Source organism: Canis lupus, chromosome 4, assembly GCF_011100685.1.
Source record: "Canis lupus familiaris isolate Mischka breed German Shepherd chromosome 4, alternate assembly UU_Cfam_GSD_1.0, whole genome shotgun sequence".
Classification (NCBI taxonomy): domain Eukaryota; kingdom Metazoa; phylum Chordata; class Mammalia; order Carnivora; family Canidae; genus Canis; species Canis lupus.
In genome coordinates, this window is record NC_049225.1 from 38,018,657 (window position 1) to 38,041,869 (window position 23,213).

Here is a 23,213-nt window from a genome sequence, read left to right on the forward strand (position 1 = left end):
TATTTTTTTTAAATTTTTATTTATTTATGATAGTCACAGAGAGAGAGAGAGAGAGAGAGAGAGAGAGGCAGAGACACAGGCAGAGGGAGAAGCAGGCTCCATGCACCGGGAGCCTGACGTGGGATTCGATCCCGGGTCTCCAGGATCGCGCCCTGGGCCAAAGGCAGGCGCTAAACCACTGCGCCACCCAGGGATCCCTGGACTTGTGCTTTAAAGTAGGGATCAGAGGGTGGGAATAATCCAAGGAGGGGAGGTGACACAGGTGGACATTTACTTTTTACTCTGTATCTTTTATGTTTTTGTATATATAATCATGTGCATGTAGTGTTGTGGCATCATTGAGCATGATGGTCACGAAAGAATTTTTGAGATGTTTTATGGTATAACAGTAAGTTTATTTAAGTGGCATGGGGTTAGGGCTTAAGGGCAGAAGGATCTGCACTCCTGCTGTATGAAGTTAGTAGTTGATGGGCCGGCTGGGAAACCGGGGCTCCAAAAAGGCGGATCACCCCCCCCCCCAACCCTCTCCAAGACCGCGGACTTTCCCCGCCCTCTTCACTGCGGCCTCCACGTCACCATCAGGAAACTGAAACTTTCCACCCAGGAACTTCCCAATTGGGAAAACCTTGCCCGAGGGTGCTTGCAATAAAGTTCATTTCTCGGATCCACCGGCCTCGTAGCCTCTTTTCTTACCACCGCCAGCGGGAGCAACTTTACAGTAGTTACATGCTTAGTGCTCAAGGGCGTCAGGATGTGCAGGGAGTATTAGGTCATATGTCTTTTCTTCAAATTTCTACTCATAAAACTATTTTCAAAAGAGTTCTCTGGTGCTTATCATTCATCTTGATATTAAGTATTCGTGAGATATACAGGCAGTCATGAGACCCTTTAAGAATATAGCAATCAGGGATCCCTGGGTGGCGCAGCGGTTTAGCGCCTGCCTTTGGCCCAGGGTGCGATCCTGGAGACCTGGGATTGACTCCCACGTCGGGCTCCCGGTGTATGGAGCCTGCTATCATAAATAACTAAAAAAAAAGAATGTAGCAATCAGTATGTATTTCATCCTCATCAGAACTATGCAGGCTACAGACTAGCCTTTTGGACTAGAGGTGAACATTTTCCTGCTTCTATCCTCCATCAATAGTACTTTTAAAAATCGGAGAATTTGTTTATTTAAAGACATACCCAGGCCCCTTCCCAACCCCTTCCCTCCCTGCTCTGGACCCCTAAAAACCTCTAGTTTACCAGCTGGTCCTTCTCCAGCCAGAGTCGGAGGCCTTCTGCTCTTAAGGGAGGGGATTGAGGGGTGGAGAATCTACTGTTTTTTATTGATGGGGAATTGAGGTTTGGAGGGATAACGTTGGCTTTTTTATTTTATTTATTTATTTTTAAAGGATTTTATTCATTTATTCATGAGACACACACACACACAGAGAGAGAGGCAGAGACACAGGCAGAGGGAGAAGCAGGCTCCATGCAGGGAGCCCGACGCGGAACTCGATCCCGGGCCTCCAGGATCACGCCCTGGGCCAAAGGCAGGCGCCAAACCGCTGAGCCACCCATGGATCCCTGGCTTTCTTTTTCAATTAAACAGGGATACAAATATATCTACCAGGCAGTAGATAAGGGGGAAATAGGCCCTCAAAAGCTCAGAATCACTATGATGGAAACTTAAATCCTAATCATTACTATTTGAAAAGGGGTAGCGCGCTGCATGCCGGGATTTGTAGTCCCCTCCCGGATGGCCCGCACTGCGGCTGTGCAGGGGCGTTCTCCAGGCGCATGCGTGCAGCGGCGGCGGCAGGCCTGACTGCACCAAAGCGGCGGTAGAGACGCGGGCTACTGGGAGCTCGCCATGGCGGTCCCTGCGGCGGCCATGGGGCCCTCGGCGCTGGGCCAGAGTGGTCCTGGCTCAATGGCTCCCTGGTGCTCAGTGACCAGTGGCCCAACACGCTACGTGCTGGGAATGCAGGAGCTGTTCCGCGGCCACAGCAAGACGCGCGAATTCCCTGCACACAGCGCCAAGGTGCACTCGGTGGCTTGGAGCTGCGACGGGCGTCGCCTGGCCTCGGGGTCTTTCGACAAGACGGCCAGCGTTTTCCTACTGGAGAAGGACCGGTTGGTAAGCTGACCGGTCCAGGCCAGAGAGAGAGGGGCTGTGGTAGAGCGAGGTGTGGTGTTGAGGGCGAGAGTGGGAGTGGAAAGGGGGGTGGAGGCGAGGGGAGAGGAGGGGTGTGGGGCTAAGGGGGATATGTAGTGCTGGAGTGACCAGAGTGGTGCTTGGGGATCTGGGGGCTGTGGTGGAGAGGAAGATGGTGGTGGTAAAAGGGAGGTGAGGGTGCGAGGGAGTGTGGCAGTAAAGGAGCTGTGAAGATGAGCGGGGAGTAGGCTAGGACAGGATGAAGACTGGTGGTGGACGGGACTGGAGTGAGGTGAGGGTGTGTGAGAGTGATGGAAGGAGTTGTGTGGTGGTGAGGAGTGGCTAGGGTCTGTGGTGGTGGTGGGGTCCCCATGAGGGTGTAATGGGCCCCTTTGAAAATAATAGGGCTTCCTGTGGGAGTGAGCAAGAAAATCGGGAACGTCGGTGGTAGAGTAAGTGTGGAGAACCAGAAAGAAGGAGGAAGTCCAGGGAAGGCAAAAGTGTAAGGGCATTCATGTGGAATCCAAACCTCAGAACAATTCAGAATGATTGGAAAGGAAGAGAAGGGGATATTGGGAAGAATTTTGGGGAAGGGACTTGGAAGGACTGGTTTCTTTTAAATTGTCTTTGTTAGACATAAGGTGCCTTGGTTTAAATAAAGCTGAGAAGTTACATGTGGAGGCAGGTACTTAAGTGTAAGGTGACATGTGGATTCTGTTCTTTCAGGTCAAAGAAAACAATTATCGGGGACATGGGGATAGTGTGGACCAGCTTTGTTGGCATCCAAGTAATCCTGACCTCTTTGTCACCGCATCGGGAGACAAAACCATTCGCATCTGGGACGTGAGGACTACAAAATGCATTGCCACCGTGAACACTAAAGGTGACTCTTCAGAGAGAGGGCAATAGGAAGATGAGCTACTTTTAGTAATTTAATTCAACAAGCATTTCCTGAATATCTTCTCTGTGTTTCGCCCTGTGTTAGGTATGGGACATCCTGGGCTGAATATGACAATCTCCAGCTCCTAGGGCCTAAAACCCTAATATAGTTCATGTTACACTGGAGATGTCTACAAGATGGATATCTAGAATGGAAGTGCTTAGTCTGCCTGTGGAGACAAGCAAGATCTCACAAAATTTGAGCAAACTCTTAGAATAGCTAATAGGGATTTAGTGGTCCGGGGTCCAGTGGGTGAGTGAGGAGTGAGCGGCAGCTCTAGGAGGGAGCTGCATGTGCAGATGTATGGAGAATTTGGGAAACTCCTGCTAGGCTAGAATGGCTGATCTTGGAATGAATAGTTTTGGTGGTCTGGGAGAAAATGACCTGGGGGTTGTGCAGTACATTTGTAGAATCTATTCTCTACCAGGTATTATCCTATAAACCTTGAGGCCACTTATATTTTATCGACTAACGTCACAGATTATAAGGTGTACCGATGTTTTATGTGTTGTTAAGAAAGAAAAGTTTCTAGATAACCATGATCCACCAAAACTTTTGAGATGCATCTTGATGCATTTTAAGATACGTTGTAAAGAATTAAGTGTGAAAATATATGCATCATAGAATTGATAAAGTTGATGAAATTTTTAATCGATGTGTTCACTGTGGGCCATTGGGCTTTGTTGACAAGTCTTGTCTGTAGAGGTGGAATGTTACAGTGCTTTCTCCAAGTAGACAACTGGTGATGCATGAATGATTTAGGTGGTATGTAGATGAACATTAAAAGTCGGCTGTGTGTTTATTTTAATGCCTACCAGGAAAAAAGAACTAGCCCATAAAATTTATTACTAAATGGAAACTAAATTTATTTAACTAAAAATTTTTTAAGTTAATTTTAAGAAAAATCTTGAATAAAGAAATATAGCTGTTAACGTGGATAGAACAAAATTGTGAAAGTGGCATATAAATGACCAGAGTTTTGGGAATGCTGGTCTGAGAAGCAGAGGCTTTGGGGACACCTGGGTGGCTCAGTGGTTGGGCATTTGCCTTTGGCTTGGGTTGTGATCCCGGGGTCCTGGGAGGGAGCCTGCTTCTCCCTCTGCCTATGTCTCTGCCTCTCTCTCTGTGTCTCTCATGAATAAATAAGTAAATCTTAAATAAAAAAAGAATCAGAGGCATTGGAGTCAAATCTAGTTTAGATCTTGGCTCTTTTATTTCACTGCTTTGACAGTTTGGCTCATCTCTCATATCTTCCATATCTTCATATGTAGAATGGGGATAATAAAGTGTTCTTTAGAGAATTATAGTGAGGACCCACAGGGGGAAATTTGTAGATGAATATTCTGGACTTATAATTGGTGAGTAAGTGGTCATTCCTTCTATTTTATTTTTTTTAAGATCTTATTTATTCATTCATGAGAAACACAGAGAGAGAGAGAGAGAGGGAGGCAGAGACACAGGCAGAGGGAGAAGAGAAGCAGGCCCCATGCAGAGAGCCTGATGTGGGACTCCATCCGGGGTCTCCAGGATCACACCCTGGGCTGAAGGTGGCAATAAACCGCTGAGCCACCCGGCACCCGGGCTGCCCATTCCCTTCTATTGGTTCGGACCTTAGTGAATGGAATTTGGAGATAATAGCTCTGGTCTTTGTCAGATTAAAAAAAAATAAACTTCTGCAGGATTTTGGGCTAACAATATCTTCCTGATTATATCTGGGTTTCTAGGGGAGAATATAAATATCTGCTGGAGTCCTGATGGGCAGACCATAGCTGTAGGCAACAAGGATGATGTGGTGACCTTTATTGATGCCAAGACACACCGTTCTAAGGCGGAAGAGCAGTTCAAGTTTGAAGTAAATGAAATCTCCTGGAATAATGACAATAACATGTTCTTCCTGACAAATGGCAATGGTTGTATCAACATCCTCAGGTGAGGGGGTTGTAGTTTAGGGACTGTCATATCTTTGCCCTGGGTGCTGTGTTAGATACAGAGATGAATTAGATGTGCTGAAGGAGCTTAAAGGACACATGGTAATAAAGAATCCTAACCTCCGTTGAGCAACTTTGAGCCAGACACCTTATATTTACTGAGTCCTATTAACTAGGGATCCCTGGGTGGCGCAGCGGTTTGGCGCCTGCCTTTGGCCCAGGGCGCGATCCTGGAGACCCGGGATCGAATCCCACATCGGGCTCCCGGTGCATGGAGCCTGCTTCTCCCTCTGCCTGCGTCTCTGCCTCTCCCTCTCTCTCTCTCTCTCTCTGTGACTATCATAAATAAATAAAAATTATTTACTGAGTCCTTAGAGAAATTTTATGCGGTTGATAGTATGAGTCTTATTTGACAGATGAGGATCTGGGATCCAGAGAGGTTAAATCACTAGTCAACTAGTGAGCACTGGAAGTAGGTGCACCTTGAATTATGGCTAATTTGTACCCGTAAAGTCTCTCCTTAAATATCACTTTCTCTCCAGGGAAGCCATCTTCATCAGTTTCCTACCTTTCCAGGTTAGAAGCTTATTTTATGTACTTCCTGTTGGAAGCATTTCTCATTCTATATTATAATTACATGTTTATTTACCTATATCTTCCACTAGACTCTAAATTCCATGAATGTAGGGACCACATATTACTTTGAATCCCTAGTGCCTACTTTAATACCTGGTACACAGAGTTAGGATCTCAGTAAATATTCTGTAAATGAATGGAGTGTTGGAATTGAAATTCAGGTCTGTGGGCTCTATTCTTTCTGCTATTCTCTATGGGCCGTGCAAGGCAGTGTAAAATAGGTTCTTGAAGAGAGGCTGAGAGTTTGCTGTGGCATCCCAGGAAAGAAACTTAGATTGACTGTGGGAGTTGAGGATTGAAGGAGGCAGCTTCTGAGCTTGACCTTGAAAGCTGAGTAGAATTTAAAGAATCAGCACAAGGCAGTCATACAATGGACAAAACAGGTGTGAATAAGCGTATTCTATATGGAAAGTAGTTGGTAGGTCAAAATTGCTGGGAATGGATGATAAGGTATCTGAAGAGAGGGCCTGAAAATGGGAAGATAAAGTTGAAGTATAATCTGGGACCAGATTATAAAAGGCTGGAATTCTGTGCTTAGCAACTTGAATTTTATTCAAGTGGGGATTCTTTAGTTTTTTTTAAAAGCCTTTTTATTAGAAAATAAAACATATACAGAAAGCCACTTAAAACAACTTATGCCTTAATGAACTGTTATCTGTGTAACCCCATCCAGGTCAAGAAATAGTAATTTGCTGGCCATCCCAGAAATCTGTCTATGTATTTTTCCTAGTCATAATTCTCTTTCCTCAAAAGGAGACACTATCTTGATTTTTATAGTATTTCTTTATAGTTTTAGCTACCAAGTATGCATTTCTAGATACTCTGGTTTCGTCTGTTTAAAAAAAATTAGTGTCTTTTAAGTTTGTTAAACTACCAAGTTGCTCTTCATCCTTCTTTTGTTTATAATATAGCTGTTGGAAAACTAGGCTGTTAACCTGCAGAGATTCTCCTAGTTTCGATTTTACTAATTTTGTATGCTAATTTATTTGTTGGAATATAAGATACTTCTTCTTATCAACTATTTGTTTACTTAAGAATATAGTTTACTTAGAAAAGGCAGGATAAATGCTTCTTTCCCTTTGTCATCAGATAATGAATTAGTTCTCTATTGCCTCCAAAAATGATGAGCTAGGTTGTATTTTTAAGACTCATAAACTCATGTATTGAAGCATGGTAGATGTATTTCAATCTGTTGGAGTAATTATCCTTAATAGAAACTCAAATTATCCCATCTTTAGCTAATGGGAGCCTCTTCAGGTTGATTCCTGAGTCATTTTTTTTTTTTACATAATCCTAGTAGTCTTCAGGTTGTTGCTCTCTGGTCTGACAGGATATCTGAGTTCATCTTGTATGTTTTCTGCCTCAGACCTTTAATCAGAAATTCCTCTAAGAATCGCTAGGTTCTTTTTATAAGAAACTGATATTGGAGCTATGGAAGCATTTCTCATTCTCATGGTTTGGTCATTATTTCTAGACCTTTCTAGTGGACAGAGCAAAGAATTCTATGTGTATATTGTAAAAAAAATAAAATATGTGCATTGTGAATTTATATTGATGACTTCAATTAAAATTCAAGAAGAGTGAGGAAGACGGGGGTGGCTCAGGGGTTGAGCATCTGCCTCTGGCTCCAGTAGTGATCCCGGGGTCCTGGGATTGAGTCCTGGGTCAGGCTCCCTGCAGGGATTCTGCTTCTCCCTCTGCCTGTGTCTCTGCCTCTCTTTCTGTGTCTCTGATGAATAAATAAATGAAATCTTTAGAAAAAAGAAAAGAAAAAAAATTCAAGATGAGTGGAATTTTACTAAACATCTTCTATATTATAAATAACTCCTTCCAAACTGAGTATTTGAGTATTCTGGTTCTCAGGGACACAAGGGATTTATAGAAATAGAATATCCCACAGTTTCTTATTACATTTATCTATGTTATATGTAGAGATATCTCAGAATAACATTATTACCACTACTGCCACCAGTGTGATTACTTAAAATAGTAAATTCTGCTTTTTGCATTGCTTTCCTCATTCTTCTGTATTAAAAAAAAATACTTAATACTATATATTGTCAGAGTATAGAGCTACAGTATACTATGCTTTTCATTTACATATATAGTTTCTACAAGAGGCTGTATATGTAATACTCATCACCAGTCTTATGCTGATAAGTCTCTAGTCATTTTGATTGTCACAGTTCATTCTTTAGATTCCTCAGGAAAGGTTCATGGACAGTATTCCCTGAGTTCATATTTACTATAACTTATATGCTTATTAAACTTATAGATACTTAATTGTGCTGCTTAGTATTTGAGCTCTTTATAATTGGTAGTCAATTTTGCTGTACATGAAAATCTTTGATTCATATTTTCTTGCTTATACATCTTAAATATATTATCCCCATTTTCTTTTGTCATAAAGTCTTCGTGTCAGAAAAGCCTGACGATAATCTAATTTTTTTTTTTTTAAGTCCAGGAAAGTTTGTTTTACTTGCAGTCTGATATTTGTTCTGTTGTCTTTGATTTCTTCTTCAGTATCTCCTCTTGTCATCTTAGGACCATAGTCCCCTCCCCTAGTTTAATTGCGGTCTGTCTTGTTTCTCAGCTACCCAGAGCTGAAGCCTGTGCAGTCCATCAATGCCCATCCTTCCAACTGCATCTGTATCAAGTTTGACCCCATGGGAAAGTACTTTGCCACAGGAAGTGCAGATGCCTTGGTCAGCCTCTGGGATGTGGATGAGTTGGTGTGTGTTCGGTGCTTTTCCAGGTAAGTGGTTCTGCCAGCACTTTCCTTGTCGGATAAATTAATTTGATTTCATTTTGGGTGAAATTGTGCCCTTCTCTTACTGGGTTATTCTAACATCTCCTCTGTCTCCTCTGTTATTAGGCTGGATTGGCCTGTGAGGACCCTCAGTTTTAGCCATGATGGAAAAATGCTGGCCTCAGCTTCAGAAGATCATTTTATTGACATTGCTGAAGTAGAGACAGGTAACTGAAACCTTCACTACTGTAATGAGTCTTCTGTCTGTCATCTGCAGCCATCAGGACTTATTCTGTCGTGTGTTTTCATCTTCACATTACTACCACACCTTCATTAGCATAAATGAATTTTCTTCTTAGGACAGGCTTGTTTATTATGACTGTTATAGTCAGGTGCATAAGGGAGCAAAGAGTTGAGAAAGGGGCGGGTCTGAAAGAAAGTGATTTAGGAAAATATTTTGCATTTTATTAACTGTTAATTCCTCTATTATGATGACATTTTTAAAATATGGAAAATAGGAGAAAGAATAAAATGTCACCTGTAGTCCCACCTCTAAATACAGTCTCTTTTAGTGTTGTGGTATACTTTTTCCCTATATTTTGCCTGTATGTGAACTTAAAAAAAATGCATATATTTTTTTAAATGCATATTTTTAAAAATAATTTTAGGAATTACCAAAATACATGTCATTTGCTTTAAAAACAACCAACAGAGGGATCCCTGGGTGGCGCAGCGGTTTGGCGCCTGCCTTTGGCCCAGCGCGCGATCCTGGAGACCCGGGATCGAATCCCACATTGGGCTCCCGGTGCATGGAGCCTGCTTCTCCCTCTGCCTGTGCCTCTCCGCCTCTCTCTCTCTCTGTGACTATCATAAATAAATAAAAATTAAAAAAAAAAACCCAACAGAGTTTGAAAATAGAAAAATGGGAGGAGAGTATACATTTTACAGAGAATTTTCTTAGATTTACTTATTTTTAATTAATTTTTTTATTATTAAAGTATATTTGACATGTAGTATTATATTAGTTTCATGTACGACAGTGATTTGACACTAAGTGCATTAGTCATTAATTACAACAAATGTAGTCACTGTCAACATTATTACAACGTTATTGACTATATTCCTTTTGCTGTACTTTATGACTTATTTTATAACTGCAAGTTGTACCTCTTGATCACTTCACCTATTTCACCTATCACCCAAACCCTCTCCCCTCTGACACCCAACAATTTTCTGTATTTATGAATGTGTTTCTGTTTATTTACTTGTTTTGTTTTTTAGATTTCATGTATAAGTGAAATCATACGGTATTCGTCTTTCTGTGTCTGATTAGCTTAATACTCCTTAGGTCTATCCATGTTCTTGCAAATGGCAAGATTTCATTCTTTTTTTATGATTGTTTAATATTCTACTGTGTGTGTGTATATCTATTTATCTATCTATCTATCTGTCTACACATTTTCTTTATCCATTCATTTATCCATGGGCACTTAGGTGGTTTCTATATCTTGGCTATTGTAAATAATGCTGCAATAAATGTGGGGGTGCACATATCTTTTTGCATTAGTGTTTTTGTTTTCTTTGGGTAATTACCCAGTAGTGGAATTACTGGATTTTATAGTATTTCTATTTTTGATTTCTTGAGAAGGCTTCATATCATTTTCTATAGTGGCAGCACCAATTTATGTTCCCACCAGCAGCGTATGAGGATTCTTTTTTCTTTACATCCTCACCAACATTTTTTTTTTTTAATTTTACATTTGTTTTTATTTAAGCTCGATTTGCCAGCATATAGTATAACACCCAATGCTCATCCCATCAAGTGCTCTCCTGAGTGCCCATCACCCAGTTACCCCATCCCCCAGCCAGCTCCCCTTCCACTACCCTTTGTTTGTTTCCCAGAGTTAGGAGTCTCTCATGGTTTGTCTCCCTCTCTAATTTTTCCCATTCAGTTCCCCTCCTTTCCCTTTAATCCCTTTCACTATTTCTTATATTCCATATATGAGTGAAACCTTATGATGATTGTCCTTCTCTGATTGACTTATTTCACTCAGCATAATACCCTCCAGTTCAACATTTGTTTTTTATTATCTTTTTGATACTAGCTATTTTCATGGGTGTGAGGTGGTATCTCATTGTAATTTTGATGTGTGTTTCTCTGATGATCAGTGATCTGAGCACCTTTTCATGTGTTTGTTGGTCATCTGTATATCTTTGGAAAAAAATGTTTTTTCAGATTTTCTGTCTCTTTTTTTTTTAAAGATTCATTCACCCATTTGAGAGAGAGAGCATGAGTAGAGTGTGGAGGGAGGGGCAGAGGGAAAGAATCTTAGTAGACTCCCTGGTAAGCATGGAGCCCAATGTGGGGCTTGATCCCAGGACCCTAAAATCATGACCTGAGCCAAAATCGAAAGTTGGACTCTCAATCGAGTAAGCCACCCAGGCACCACACTCTTTAATTAGCTTACCTTTTTTTTTTTTTTTTTTTTTTTTTTGGTGTTGAGCACATAAATCTTATATATTTTAGATATTAACCCTTTATTGGATTTATTATTTGGAAATATCTTCTCCCATTCAGTAGGTTGTCTTTTTGTTTTGTTGATGGTTTCCTTTGCTACACAAAAGCTTTTTATTTTGGTGTAATCCCAGTAGTTTATTTTTGCTTTTGTTTCTCTTTGCTTGAGGAGACATATCCATAAATATGTTGCTAAGGCTGATGTCTGAAAGGTTGCTGCCTATGTTTTTTAGGTGTTTATGGTTTCAGATCTCACATTTTAATCTATTTTGAGTTTATTTTTGTGTATGGTGTAAGAAGTGGTCCAATTTTATTTTTTTGCATGTAGCTGTCCTGTTTTCCCAGCACCATTTGTTGACAAAACTTTTTTCCATTGCATATTCTTTTTTTTTTTTTTTTAATATTTTATTTATTTATTCATGAGAGACACGAGAGAGAGGCAGAGACACAGGCAGAGGGAGAAGCAGGCTCCATGCAGGGTACCCGACATGGTACTTGATCCTGGGTCTCCAGGATCAGGCCCTGGGCCAAAAGCGGCGCTAAACCGCTGAGCCACCCGGGCTGCCCTCCATTGCATATTCTTGCCTCCTTTGTTGTAGATTAATTAATGGTCATATAGGGGTGGGTTTATTTCTGGGTTCTCTATCCTGTTCCATTGATATATCATGTGTCTATTTTTTTGCCAGTGCCATACTGTTTTGATTACTATAGCTTTGTAGTATATCTTAAAAACTGGGATTGTGATACCTACAGTTTTGTTCTTCTTTCTCAAAGATTGCTTTGGCTATTCAGAGTCTTTTGTGATTTCATATAAATTATAGGATTATTCTGGTTCTGTGAAAAATGTTGGTATTTTGATAGAGATTACATTGAATCTGTGGATTGCTTTGGTTGGTGTGAACCTTTTAACTATTAATTATTCCAGTCCATGAGCATGGTATATTTTTCTATTTGTGACATCTTCAACTTCTTTCTTCAATGTCTGAGTATAGGTCTTTTCCCTCCATGGTTAAATGTATTCCCAGATTTTTTCTTTTAGGTGTAATTGTAAATGGGTTTGTTTTCTTATTAATTTTTCTTTCTATTACGTCATTTTTGTGTATAGAAATGCAACAGATTTCTGTGTATTAGTTTTGTTTCCTGCAACTTTGCTGAATTTGTTTATTTTAAACAGAGAGAGTTTGAGAAGGAAAAGCAGGTTTCCTGCTAAGCAGAGAGCCCGACCAGGGCCCAGTCCCAGGACCCTGGGATCATGACCTAAGCCAAAGGCAGACACTTAACTGAGCCACCCAGGCGCCCCAGAATTCATTTATTCAAATAGTGTTTTGTGGAATCTTTATGGTTTTTGGTATATAGTATCATAGCATCTGCAAATACAGTTTTACTTCTTCCTTACCGATTTGGATGCCTTTGGTTTTTTTCTTGTCCGATTGATGTGGCCAGGACTTCCAGGACTATGTTGAATAAAATTGGTGAGAATGGGCATCCTTGTCTTGCTCCTGATCTTAGGGGAAAAGCTTTCAGTTTTTCACCATTGAGTATGATGTTATCTGTGGGTTTTTCATATATGGTCTTTATTATGTTGAAGTATATTTCCTCTAACTCCATTTTGTTGAGAGTTTTTTTATCAAGAATGGATGTTTATTTTGTCAAATACGTTTTTTGTGTCTATTTGAGATGACCATATGGTTTTTGCCTTTCTCTTATTGATTGATTTACAAATATTGAACCATACTTGCATCCCTGGAATAAATCCCACTTGATCATGGTGTATGATCTTTTTAATGTATTGTTAAATTTGATTTGCTACTATATTTTGTTGAGGATTCTTGCATTTATGTTCACCAGGGATATTGGCCTGCAGTTGTTTGTTTGTTTGGTTTGTAGTGTGTTTGCCTGGTTTTTGGTATCAGGATAATGCTGGGCTCATAGAATGAATTTGGAAGTTTTTCCTCACCTTTTTTTTTTTGGAATAGTTTGAGAAGAATAGGTATTAACTCTTTAAATGTTTCATAGAATTCACCTCTGAATCCATCTGGACTTTTGTTTATTGGGAGTTTTTTGATTACCATTTGAGTTTCATTCGTAGTAATTGGTCTGTTTAAATTCTCTCATTCTTCTTGATTCAGTTTTAGAATATTGTATGTGTATAGGAATTTATTCATTCTTTTAGGTTGTCCAATTTGTTGGATATAATTTTTCATAGTATTTCCATATAACCCTTTGTATTTTTGTAGTGTCAGTTATTATTTTTCATTTCTGAATTCATTTATTTGAGTTCTCTCTCTTCTTGATGAGTCTGGTAAAGGTTTATCAAATTTATGTTTTCAAAGAACCAGCTCTTGATTTCATGGATATTTTCTAATGTTTTTTAGTATCTATTTCATTTATTTCTGCTCTAATTTTTTTTATTTCCTTCCATCTACTAACTTTGGGCTTTGTTCTTTATGTAGTGTCTTTAGGTATAAGGTTGATTCGTTTATTTGGGATTTTTCTTGTTTCTTGAGGTTGCCCTGTATTGCTATAAGCATTCTTGTTAGAACTACTTTAGCTGCATCCTAAAGATTTTGGATTGTTGTATTTCCATTTTCATTTGTCTTGATGGGTTTTTTGATTTCCTCTTTAATGTATTCATTGATGTGTTGGTTGTTCAGTGGCATGTTGTTTAACCTCTGTGTGTTTCTGTTTTTTCCAGTTTTTTTTTTCCTTGTAATTGATTTCTAGTTTCATATCACTGTGGGTCAGAAAAGATGCTTGATAAAATTTCAGTCTTTTTAAATTCATTGAAACTTGTTTTGTGTTCTACCATATATGATCCATCCTGGAGAATATTTCACGTGCACTTGAAAATAATGTGGGGCAGCCCGGGTGGCTCAGCGGTTTAATGCCGCCTTCAGCCCAGGGCATGATCCTGGAGACCTGGGATCGAGTCCCACTTCGGGCTCTCTGCATGGAGCCTGCTTCTTCCTCTGCCTGTGTCTCTGCCTCTGCCTCTCTCTCTCTCTCTCTCTCTCTCTGTGTCTCTCATGAATAAATAAATAAAATCTTTAAGAAAAAAAAAAGAAAATGTGTATTCTGTTGTTTTTGGTTGGAATGTTCTGTACGTATCTGTCAAGTCCATCTGGTTTAATGTAACATTCAAAGCTATTGTTTCTTTGTTGATTTTCTGTCTGGATTATCTATCCATTGATGTAAGTGTGGTGTTAAAGTCCCCTGCTATTGTATTACTGTCAATTTATCCTTTTATGTTTCTTAATATTTACTTCATGTATTTAGGTGTTCCTAGTACCTATGTTAGGTACATAGATACTTAAAATTGTTACATCCTCTTGTTGGATTGATTTCTTTATCATTTAATGCCTTTCTTTGTCTCTTGCTACAGTCTTTTTTGTAAAGTATATTTTGTCTGATAAAAATATTTTTACCCCAGCTTTTTTATTCAGCTCCATCTGTGTAGAATATCTTTTTCCATCCCCTCACTTTCAGTCTGTATGTGTCTTTAGGTTTGAAGTGAGTCCTGTAGGCAGCATATAGTTGGGTCTTGTTTTTTCAGCCATTCGGTCAACCTGCGTCTCTTGATTGGACCACATAGTTAATTTACATGTAATTATTCATAGATGTGTATTTATTGCCATTTTGTTCACTGTTTTCTTTTCTTTTTTTTTTAAGATTTTTTATTTATTTATTCATAGACACAGAGAAAGAGAGGCAGAGACACAGGCAGAGGGAGAAGCAGGCTCCATGCAGGGAGCCCGATGTGGGACTCGATCCTGGGTCCCCAGAATCACACCCCAGGCTGCAGGCAGCGCCAAACCACTGCGCCACCAGGGCTGCCCTTGTTCACTGTTTTCTGTTGTTTTTGTAGTTCTTCCCTGTTCCTTCTCTTGCTCTCTTCCCTTGGGGTTTTGTTTTTTCTTTATTTAAATTCAATTTGCCAACATATAGTGTAACACCTAGTGCTCATCATATCATGTGCCCTCTTTAATGCCCATCACCCTTCCCTTGTGGTTTGATGATTTTCTTTAATGTTATGTTTGGATTACTTTTTCTTAATGCTTTTTGTATATCTATTATAGGTTTTTGATTTGTGGTTACCATAGGGGTCATATATAACATCCTTTGTGTTTAGCAGTCTGTATTGATGGTTGCTTAATTTTGAACACATTCTAAGAAGCAGAATTTTTGAATTTTTGCTACCCCCTCTACATTTTATGTGTATACCATATTATGTATCTTTTTATTTTGTGTATCCCTTGAGTAATTTTTATAGACGTAACCGACTTTATTGCTTTTGTGTTTTAACTTTCATAAGTGATTAGTCCACTACCTTTAAACATATGTTTGCTTTTGCCAGTGAAATTTTTTCCTTTCATTATTTTCTTCCGATTATGGCCTTTTATTTTTCACTTAAAGAATTCCCTTAAATATTTCTTGTGTGGCTGGTTTAGTGGTGATGAACTCCCTTTGGTTTGGGAAACTCTATTTCACCTCTGAGTGATAGTCTTGCCAGGTAGAGTATTCTTGGCTGTATGTTTTTTTTTTTCTTTCAGCTCTTTGAATGTTTCATGTTACTCCCTTCTGGTCTGTAGCCTTAGGGGTTTTCCCTTGCATGTGACTATTTGCTTTTCTTCAGCTGCTTTTAAGAGTCTCTCTTTATCTTTAATTTTTGCCATTTTAATTGTTATGTGCCTTGGTGTGAACCTTTTTGGGTTCATCTTGTTTGGGGCTTTCTTTGTTTCCTGGATCTAGATGTGTTTCCTTCCCTAGATTCAGGATATATTTTCAGCTGTTATCTCTTCAAATAAATTTTCTGTCCACTTTCCTCTCTCTTCTTCTGGGACTCCTACAGTGTACATGTTATCATGCTTGATGGTATTGCAGAGGTTCCTTCACCTATTCTTTTATTATTCTTTTGTCTTTTTTGTTATTCATCTTAGTTAGTTTCTTTTTTTTTTTTCTTAGTTGGTTTCTATTACTGTCTTCAAGATCTCTGATTCGTTCTTCTGCATCCTCTAACCTGCTGTTGATTTCCTCTAGTGTATTTCTCATTTCAATTACTGTATTCAGCTCTGAGTGGCTCTTTTTTTACATTTTCTATCTCTTGAAATTCTTATAGAGTTCATCAGCTGTTTTCTCAAGTCCAGTTGAGTATCTTTAGGACCATTACTTTGAACTCTTTATTAGACATATCATTTATCTCTATTTTGTTTAGTCCTTTCTCGGTAATTTTGTCTTGTTTCTTCATTTGGGACGTATCCCTTAGTCTCATCATTTTGTCTGGCTGTGTTTATTTCTATGTGTTAGGTAGGTCAGCTATATCTCCTGACCTTGAAAGTTGTGGCTATACATAGAAGAGGCCCTGTGGTGCCCTGTAGACTTATCTGCGTTGGTCACTAGAACCAGGCACACTAGGGCTGTCCCCTGTGTGGACTGAGTGCACCCTCCTGCTGCCTGCTGTGGTTGAGCTGTGATTGCTGTGGGCATGCTGATGGGTGGGTCTGACCCTCAGCCCAGCTGGCAGCAGTGACCTGCTTTGCCTGTTGCAGGAGCACTGTGCTTCCTCCCATGCTGTTGAGAGGCCTGGCTGCAGCTGCTATGGGCTTAATTGTGGGTGAGGCTGGCATTCAGCCTAGCTGTGTGTAATTAGCTTCTGCGACAGCTGCAGGTACATAGAAGGGCAGGGCTTGATCTTTGTGCAGCCAGTTAAGAGGCCCAGCTGTAGGAACTGTGGGCAAGCTGGTGTGTAGGGTTATCTCCTTTGTCCCCCAGAGCAGGAGTCACTTTGGAGGGGTACCTGCGGAGGCCAGTGGGTTGGATAGGATGGGTGGTAGGGTAACACTGGGGCATGGCATGTGTTGCTAACAAGGTAGGTAGAGGGTGTTAGAATTGGCTTCTGCAAGCATCTAGCTATCTAGACGCAGGGAGGGCAAGAAAAATGGCATCCACCAGTACTTTTTTTATACCTGGAGAAATCTGCATGTTTGCCCTTCTGCACACACCCTAAAATTAGTACGTCTCCTTCATGTATACCCTAGGTGCTTTTCAAGCTGCTGCTTCAGTGCTGTCTCTGGCTGAGATACTTAGTATTGTGCTGGCTCTTTTGCCCTCCATTTCGACTAGAGTTAAGCCCTTCTAAAGCTCTTGGAGTTAAGCCCTGCTGATTTTCAAAGCCAGACATTATGGGAACTTGTCTTCCCAATGTAGGTTCTTAGGGCCAGGATTGCCCTTTGTGGAATTTGATCCCTTCACTCCTCCATGCTTGTGATGGCACTCCTGTTTGTGGTTATTTGCACCAGGGGTTTGGTTCCTGGCCATGTCTCCACCCTTTCTACCCTTTCAGTGTGGCCTTCTCTCTGTGATTAGCTGTGGAAGGTCTCTTCTGCTGGTCTTCAGATCATTTTCAGAGTTAATGCAGTAGACACACTTGTTGCCTCAGTGTGTCTGTGGAAGGAGGTGAGCTTAGGATGCCATCTTCTGTGCTTTACCCTCAGATTTATTTTGTAATATAGCTTTATTGTTTTTGGAAATAGATGGTACTTTAGTAAAGGAATTTAAACTGTATATAAAACATCAAAGAATAAAGTAAAAAATTGAAATTCCACAATTTTAAAAATGTTACTGTTGATAACATTATGGTGAGTGTTGTCCAGCCACTCAGATACAAAGCTCCTGGGCAGCCCTGGTGGCTCAGCGGTTTAGCGCCGCCTTTAGCCCGGAGTGGGATCCTGGAGTCCTGGGATCGAGTACCATGTTGAGCTCCCTGTGTGGAGCCTGCTTCTCCCTCTGCCTATGTCTCTGCCTCTCTCTCATAATAAATAAATAGAATTAAAAAAAAAAAAAGATACAAAGCTCCTTTGTGTCACCTTTGTTGTGTGATGTATGGATAGTCTCTTGCTCCAGGCTATAAGGCTATACCTGGCACACCTGAGAATGTTACAGCTTCTTAACATGGTGATGGCTGAGTTCCACTGCCACATATAATGCATTTTAGATTTCTACTGAATATATCAGTATATTCTTAAACTGCCAGTATTGCCTATAGATACTTTACTTGCCCAGCTCTTTGGTGGTTTCTCACCTTGCACCATTATAAATAGTGCTGTGAGAAATATTCTTCATGGACTTCATTTTAGGTCATCCTTTGGGGTAAACCAGTGAAGTGGGATTGCTGACTGAGTCCAAGGTGTTCACATTTTGTGAAGGACCAAACCACTTACAGAAGGGTTGTTGCGTGTGCCTGTTTTTCCCATGTCATCTTTGTGCAAGTTTGTCTACCTCACCTAATACATATAAAATATGATTTATTTTATTATTTTATTAATTAATTTATTTTTAAAGATTTTCTTTATTTATTTGAGAGAGAGAGAGAGACAGCGTGCACGTGAGCGAAAGAGAGCGTGAGTCAGGAGGAGCAGCAGAGGAAGAGAGAGAAGCAGACTGGCTGCTGAGCAGGGAGCCCAATGAAGGGCTTGATCCCAGGGTCCTGGGATCATGACCTGAGCTGAAGGCAGATGCCTAACTCACTGAGCCACCCAGGTGCCCCTGATTTTTCATTTTTTAAGATTTATTTATTTATTTTAGAGAGAAAGTACACAAGCTTGGGAAGGGGGCAAGGGACAAGGAGAGAATCCTCAAGCAGACTCCCTGCTGAGTGCAGAGCCCAGCATGGGGCTCGATCCCAGGATCCTGAGATTATGACCTGAGCTGAAATCAAGAGCTGGCTGTTAACTATCATAGCCATCCAGGTGCCCTAAAATATGATTTAGTTCACATATAATTAGTCTTTCAGGAATATATCACAGATGGCTGTATTAAGTTTTCTAAGTAGTTCAGACAAATACTTTTAACATTAAAAATTTTTTTTCTCTGTAACCTAGGCTAAAAATTAAAAGTCAGATGATTAGGGAAAAGGAAGCACAATTTATTTATAGCACTGTTTTACACATAAAAGGGAAATAGTCTAAATTTTCATTATGATGGACTAATTAAATAAGTTGTGATACATACATATTACAGTGTTCCAAGAGAAAAACATAGGTCTATATGTGCTGAAATGCAAGACTGGTAAGACTTTTACTGAATGAGCAAAGCAAGTAGCCAGTCAATGCGTATTATGTTCCCATTTAGATAAAAACACTAAAGCTAAATTCGTAGAAAGACTTTTGAAAGAATTTATTTCAGACTTAGAAGACTAGAAGAAGATAAATTTTAATTTATGATTTAATTACTATTACTGAAACCAGTTAAATAAAATGAAAAATTCAGTTCCTCAGTCACCCTAGGCTCATTTTAATGACTTCAGTAGTCACATGTGGCTGGTGATTTCTGTATTGGATAGTGCAGATGTAGAATGTTTCCATCACAAAAGTTTCTGTTGCCCAGTGCTGCTCTGTGCCTTTGGACTATTTGAATTTTATGCAATAAGCATGTCTTTGTATATTAGTTTGTAAAATAAGAATAATATATGCACATAATAGAGTATTTGGAAAATGCTGACAAATATATAAAGAAGAAATTAACAGTCACATAGGTCCATAATTTGGAGATAGTGAATTCCTAACATAGTATATTTCCTTCCAGTCTTCTTTAAATATATAGATATTTATATATCTATGAAGATATTTTATATATAGATATCTATACATCTTTGTGTGTGCGTATATACACACACTATACTATGTATAATTGGAATCGTATATTGAGATTTTGTGTCTTATGTATTTTTAGTGGTTAAAGGTAAAACAAAGTAAGAATTAATTTTATTTCTGATAGCATGTATTTTAACAGTTCACTTTCAGCTTTTTAGTCACACACCATATATACTGCACTGAGTCTTTTAGAACTTCAGTGGTCTGGAGTAGTAATGTCAGTCTCACCCAGATAGCACCTTGTTTATCATTCAGAGATTAAACTTTCCAATAAAACTGTCAAGATGTTAAAGTTTATGAAGCCACATGGTTATTTAGGAAACGTTTTAGAAGGCCTTTTTAGGTCTACTCTGGTTTTCTTGAACTGTATAACTTTCTTTATTGTCAACAATCCCAAATGATTTGACAAATGATGGAGTTAAAGGCCTAAAAAGGAGTAAAAGGGGGAGTAGCAGCCTCTGAAACTAATTCTTAGTTTGTGTAATACAGAAATTTGCTCAGATATAAAGCTAGACTGCCAGATACTAGCATCATGAAGAATGGTTAACTGTCCCTGAAATTGGATTATTTAACAGAAAGAATCTCTCTTTCTGTCTACACACATATATGTGTGCATAAATATATATTTAAACAGCTTTATTGAAATATAATTTATTTACTGTATCGTTGTCTAGTTTGAAGTATATAATTTGATATATCCTGCATCGCTAACACCACATTGTTAATGTTTTACTACATTAATCTTAACCCTAAAGTTGAAAAAAATGTAAAGCAGGACTAAAGGAATAATGGCTTTAGAAAAATCATACTTAAAAAAAAAAAAGAAAAATCATACTTAATTTCAATGAGTAGGAAGAATGACATTTTTGGGGAAAAAATCGATTTGCAAAGCATTGTGATTTAGCAGAAAGATCTGTGGCTTTGGAAACAGACTTCATGTACTAACTTTGTTGCTTCCTTGAGGTATGACTTAACTGTTCAGTCACCTGTTTCTGTAAAAAGAGTTTTTTGGTTTTTTTTTTAAAGATTTTATTTATTGATGAGAGACACAGAGAGAGAGAGAGAGAGAGAGAGAGGCAGAGACACAGGCAGAGGGAGAAGCAGGCCCCATGCAGGGAGCCCAATGTGGGACTTGATCCCGGGACCCTGGGATCACACCCTGAGCTGAAGGTAGACACTCAACAGCTGAGCCACATAGGCGTCCCTGTAAAAAGGGTTTTTTTTTTTTTTGTTTTTTTTTTGTTTTTTTTTAGTGATAGTCACAGAGAGAGAGAAAGAGGCAGAGACACAGGCAGAGGGAGAAGCAGGCTCCATGCACCGGGAGCCCGATGTGGGATTCGATCCCGGGTCTCCAGGATCACACCCTGGGCCAAAGGCAGGCGCCAAACCGCTGCGCCACCCAGGGATCCCTAAAAAGGGTTTTAAAATCATTACTTGCCTTGCTGTATTGTATTTATCCTTTATTAAAATAAAATATAATCCATCTGATTCTTAAGAGGTGCTCAACAAATATTAACTGCTGTTACTGTTTTCCCAGGGAGTGTAGAATAGGTTTAGACCATAGGCTCTACATTCAGATCTTGCTCTGCCACCTACTGGTTTGTGCTCTCTCTGTGCCTCAGTATTCTCTATAAAATTGGATAATAATTGTACCTATCCTGCAGGGTTAATAAGTGGATTAAATGATGAGTACCTGGGTGGCTCAGTCAGTTAAGTGTCTCCCTTCAGCTCAGGTCGTGATCTCAGGGTCCTAGGATTGAGCCCTGCATCGGGCTCCCTGCTCAGTGGGTGTCTGCCTCTTTCCCTCTGCCCCCCCTGCCCAGCTCGTGCTCTCTCTTTCTCAAATAAATAAATAAAATCTTTTAAAAAATGGATTAAATGATTTAATGTAGGCAAGTACTAAATGAATATGGTTTCTTATTATTAATGTATTGATTGGTTTCCCTATATTGATTTTTATAGGAGACAAGCTATGGGAGGTGCAGTGTGAGTCTCCAACTTTCACCGTGGCTTGGCACCCCAAGAGGCCTCTGCTGGCGTTTGCCTGTGATGACAAAGATGGCAAATATGACAGCAGTCGGGAAGCAGGAACTGTGAAGCTGTTTGGGCTTCCTAATGACTCCTGATAGGAGGACCTCAGGGAGAGGGGGCCCTGGCAGAGGCCTTCCTTTGTGTATTAGTTTGGTCTGTTCTCTTGGAGTTGGTGGGCACCTAAGGTATTTGTAAATTGGTATAAATTATACAAGTCTTTGTTAGTTTGCCTATTCTAGTTCCCTTCTTGTTATGTGAGCTTTTCCCATTCTTTCCCCTGCAGGAGGGCTCTGCACGATAACATCAGCATATCTTAACTCTGGGGACCTCCTGTCTTCTCTGCTTTTTGGGTATATGGTAGACTTTGTTGGGTTTGCTTCTGCTTGGACAATACCTACCTTGAGTGAGTGAGTGAGGAAGGGTGAGATGGGGATGGAGATTTTTTTATAGTAAAAAGAAATGTATATAATTTTTCGAGTTGAGCATTTAATAAAGCTGACTTTATGGGACTTCTGAGACTTTAAAAGTTATGGTATTTGTGTTGTTATTGTTGCTCATATTGGAAGATGTTGCAGTTTTGTATTTAAAAAAAATCTCAAATTAAATTTAGAGGTTGTAATTAATTCTGTCATTTAATGTCCTAACCAAGAATTCTGTGAAATGCAACATGAATTCTATGAAATGCCCAGCGTGAAGTGTATGGGCAATAGCAGTCCTTAAAGTCTTCATTTTGTGTGTATGTATACCTCACCTTAATATACAGAGGATTTATAGACTACATTTACAATATAACACTGAGAAAAGTAATAAAATATAAATAAATCCAAAATCAGAATAAGACATAATAGATAAGAATAGGAAGGCGAGACTGGGGAAATTAAAATAGAAATATGCAAAAAATGAGAACCTGACTGAATGATTGAACTAAAGTTTTGGCTGTGCCCCCTGGCGGCAAAGTGAAGAAGGGATAAGTCAATTCTTACTGAAAAGCAGGGCACATGCTCGTTCTTCAGGGAAAACAGAACTTTTGTTAGCTCTTATCTCCAAAAGAAGTGGCTTGTGTAGGAGATTACCTGTGAGCAGTTTTTGATTTTCATTGTATTTTAATGTATTTTGGGATTGAAAACATAAAAATACACCTCACTAAATGATATTCATAGAAAATTTTGGAAAAAGCAAGTAGGTGAAAAGAAAAAATTGTATTTTTCTCCCAAGAGATACTCACCACTATTAGCATTTTTGTGTGTATCCTTTTAGGAGTTTTTCTGTTGTCTTATTTATGTATAGAAACATGTTTACACAAACATGTTTATACAAATCTTGCAGAGTAGACAAATCAAGTATGATAAGGTAAAACATGCAAAATGCTCAGCACCATGTTAAGCAGTATTATAAACACTCAGTAAGTCTTAATAGAAAATTTTAATTATTAGATATTCCTTAGGCTTGGTACTGTAATAAGCACTTTACTCAGTTTTTGCAACACACTTCTGCAGTTGGGTGTTATCACCATTTTACCACTTTAGGAAATTTAACTCATTAAGTGACAGTATTTAAATCTAGGTTTGCTTAGAGGTCCACATGCCTTCTATTGACAATGGCTATTCTTATTTCACTTGCCATTCC

The 23,213-nt window shown here is 39.4% G+C and overlaps 1 protein-coding gene across 1 annotated transcript; it reads left to right on the forward strand.

The window, feature by feature from the left end:
- The first annotated feature begins 1,783 nt into the window (after positions 1–1,783).
- THOC3 (THO complex 3) lies at positions 1,784–22,113 on the forward strand. The gene is made up of 6 exons (XM_038534709.1): positions 1,784–2,122; positions 2,867–3,023; positions 4,805–5,009; positions 8,238–8,399; positions 8,520–8,620; positions 21,519–22,113. Exons 1-6 carry the CDS (start codon positions 1,856–1,858, stop codon positions 21,680–21,682), a joined length of 1,056 nt encoding a protein of 351 aa, XP_038390637.1. The 5' UTR covers positions 1,784–1,855; the 3' UTR covers positions 21,683–22,113.
- The last annotated feature ends 1,100 nt before the right edge of the window (positions 22,114–23,213 follow it).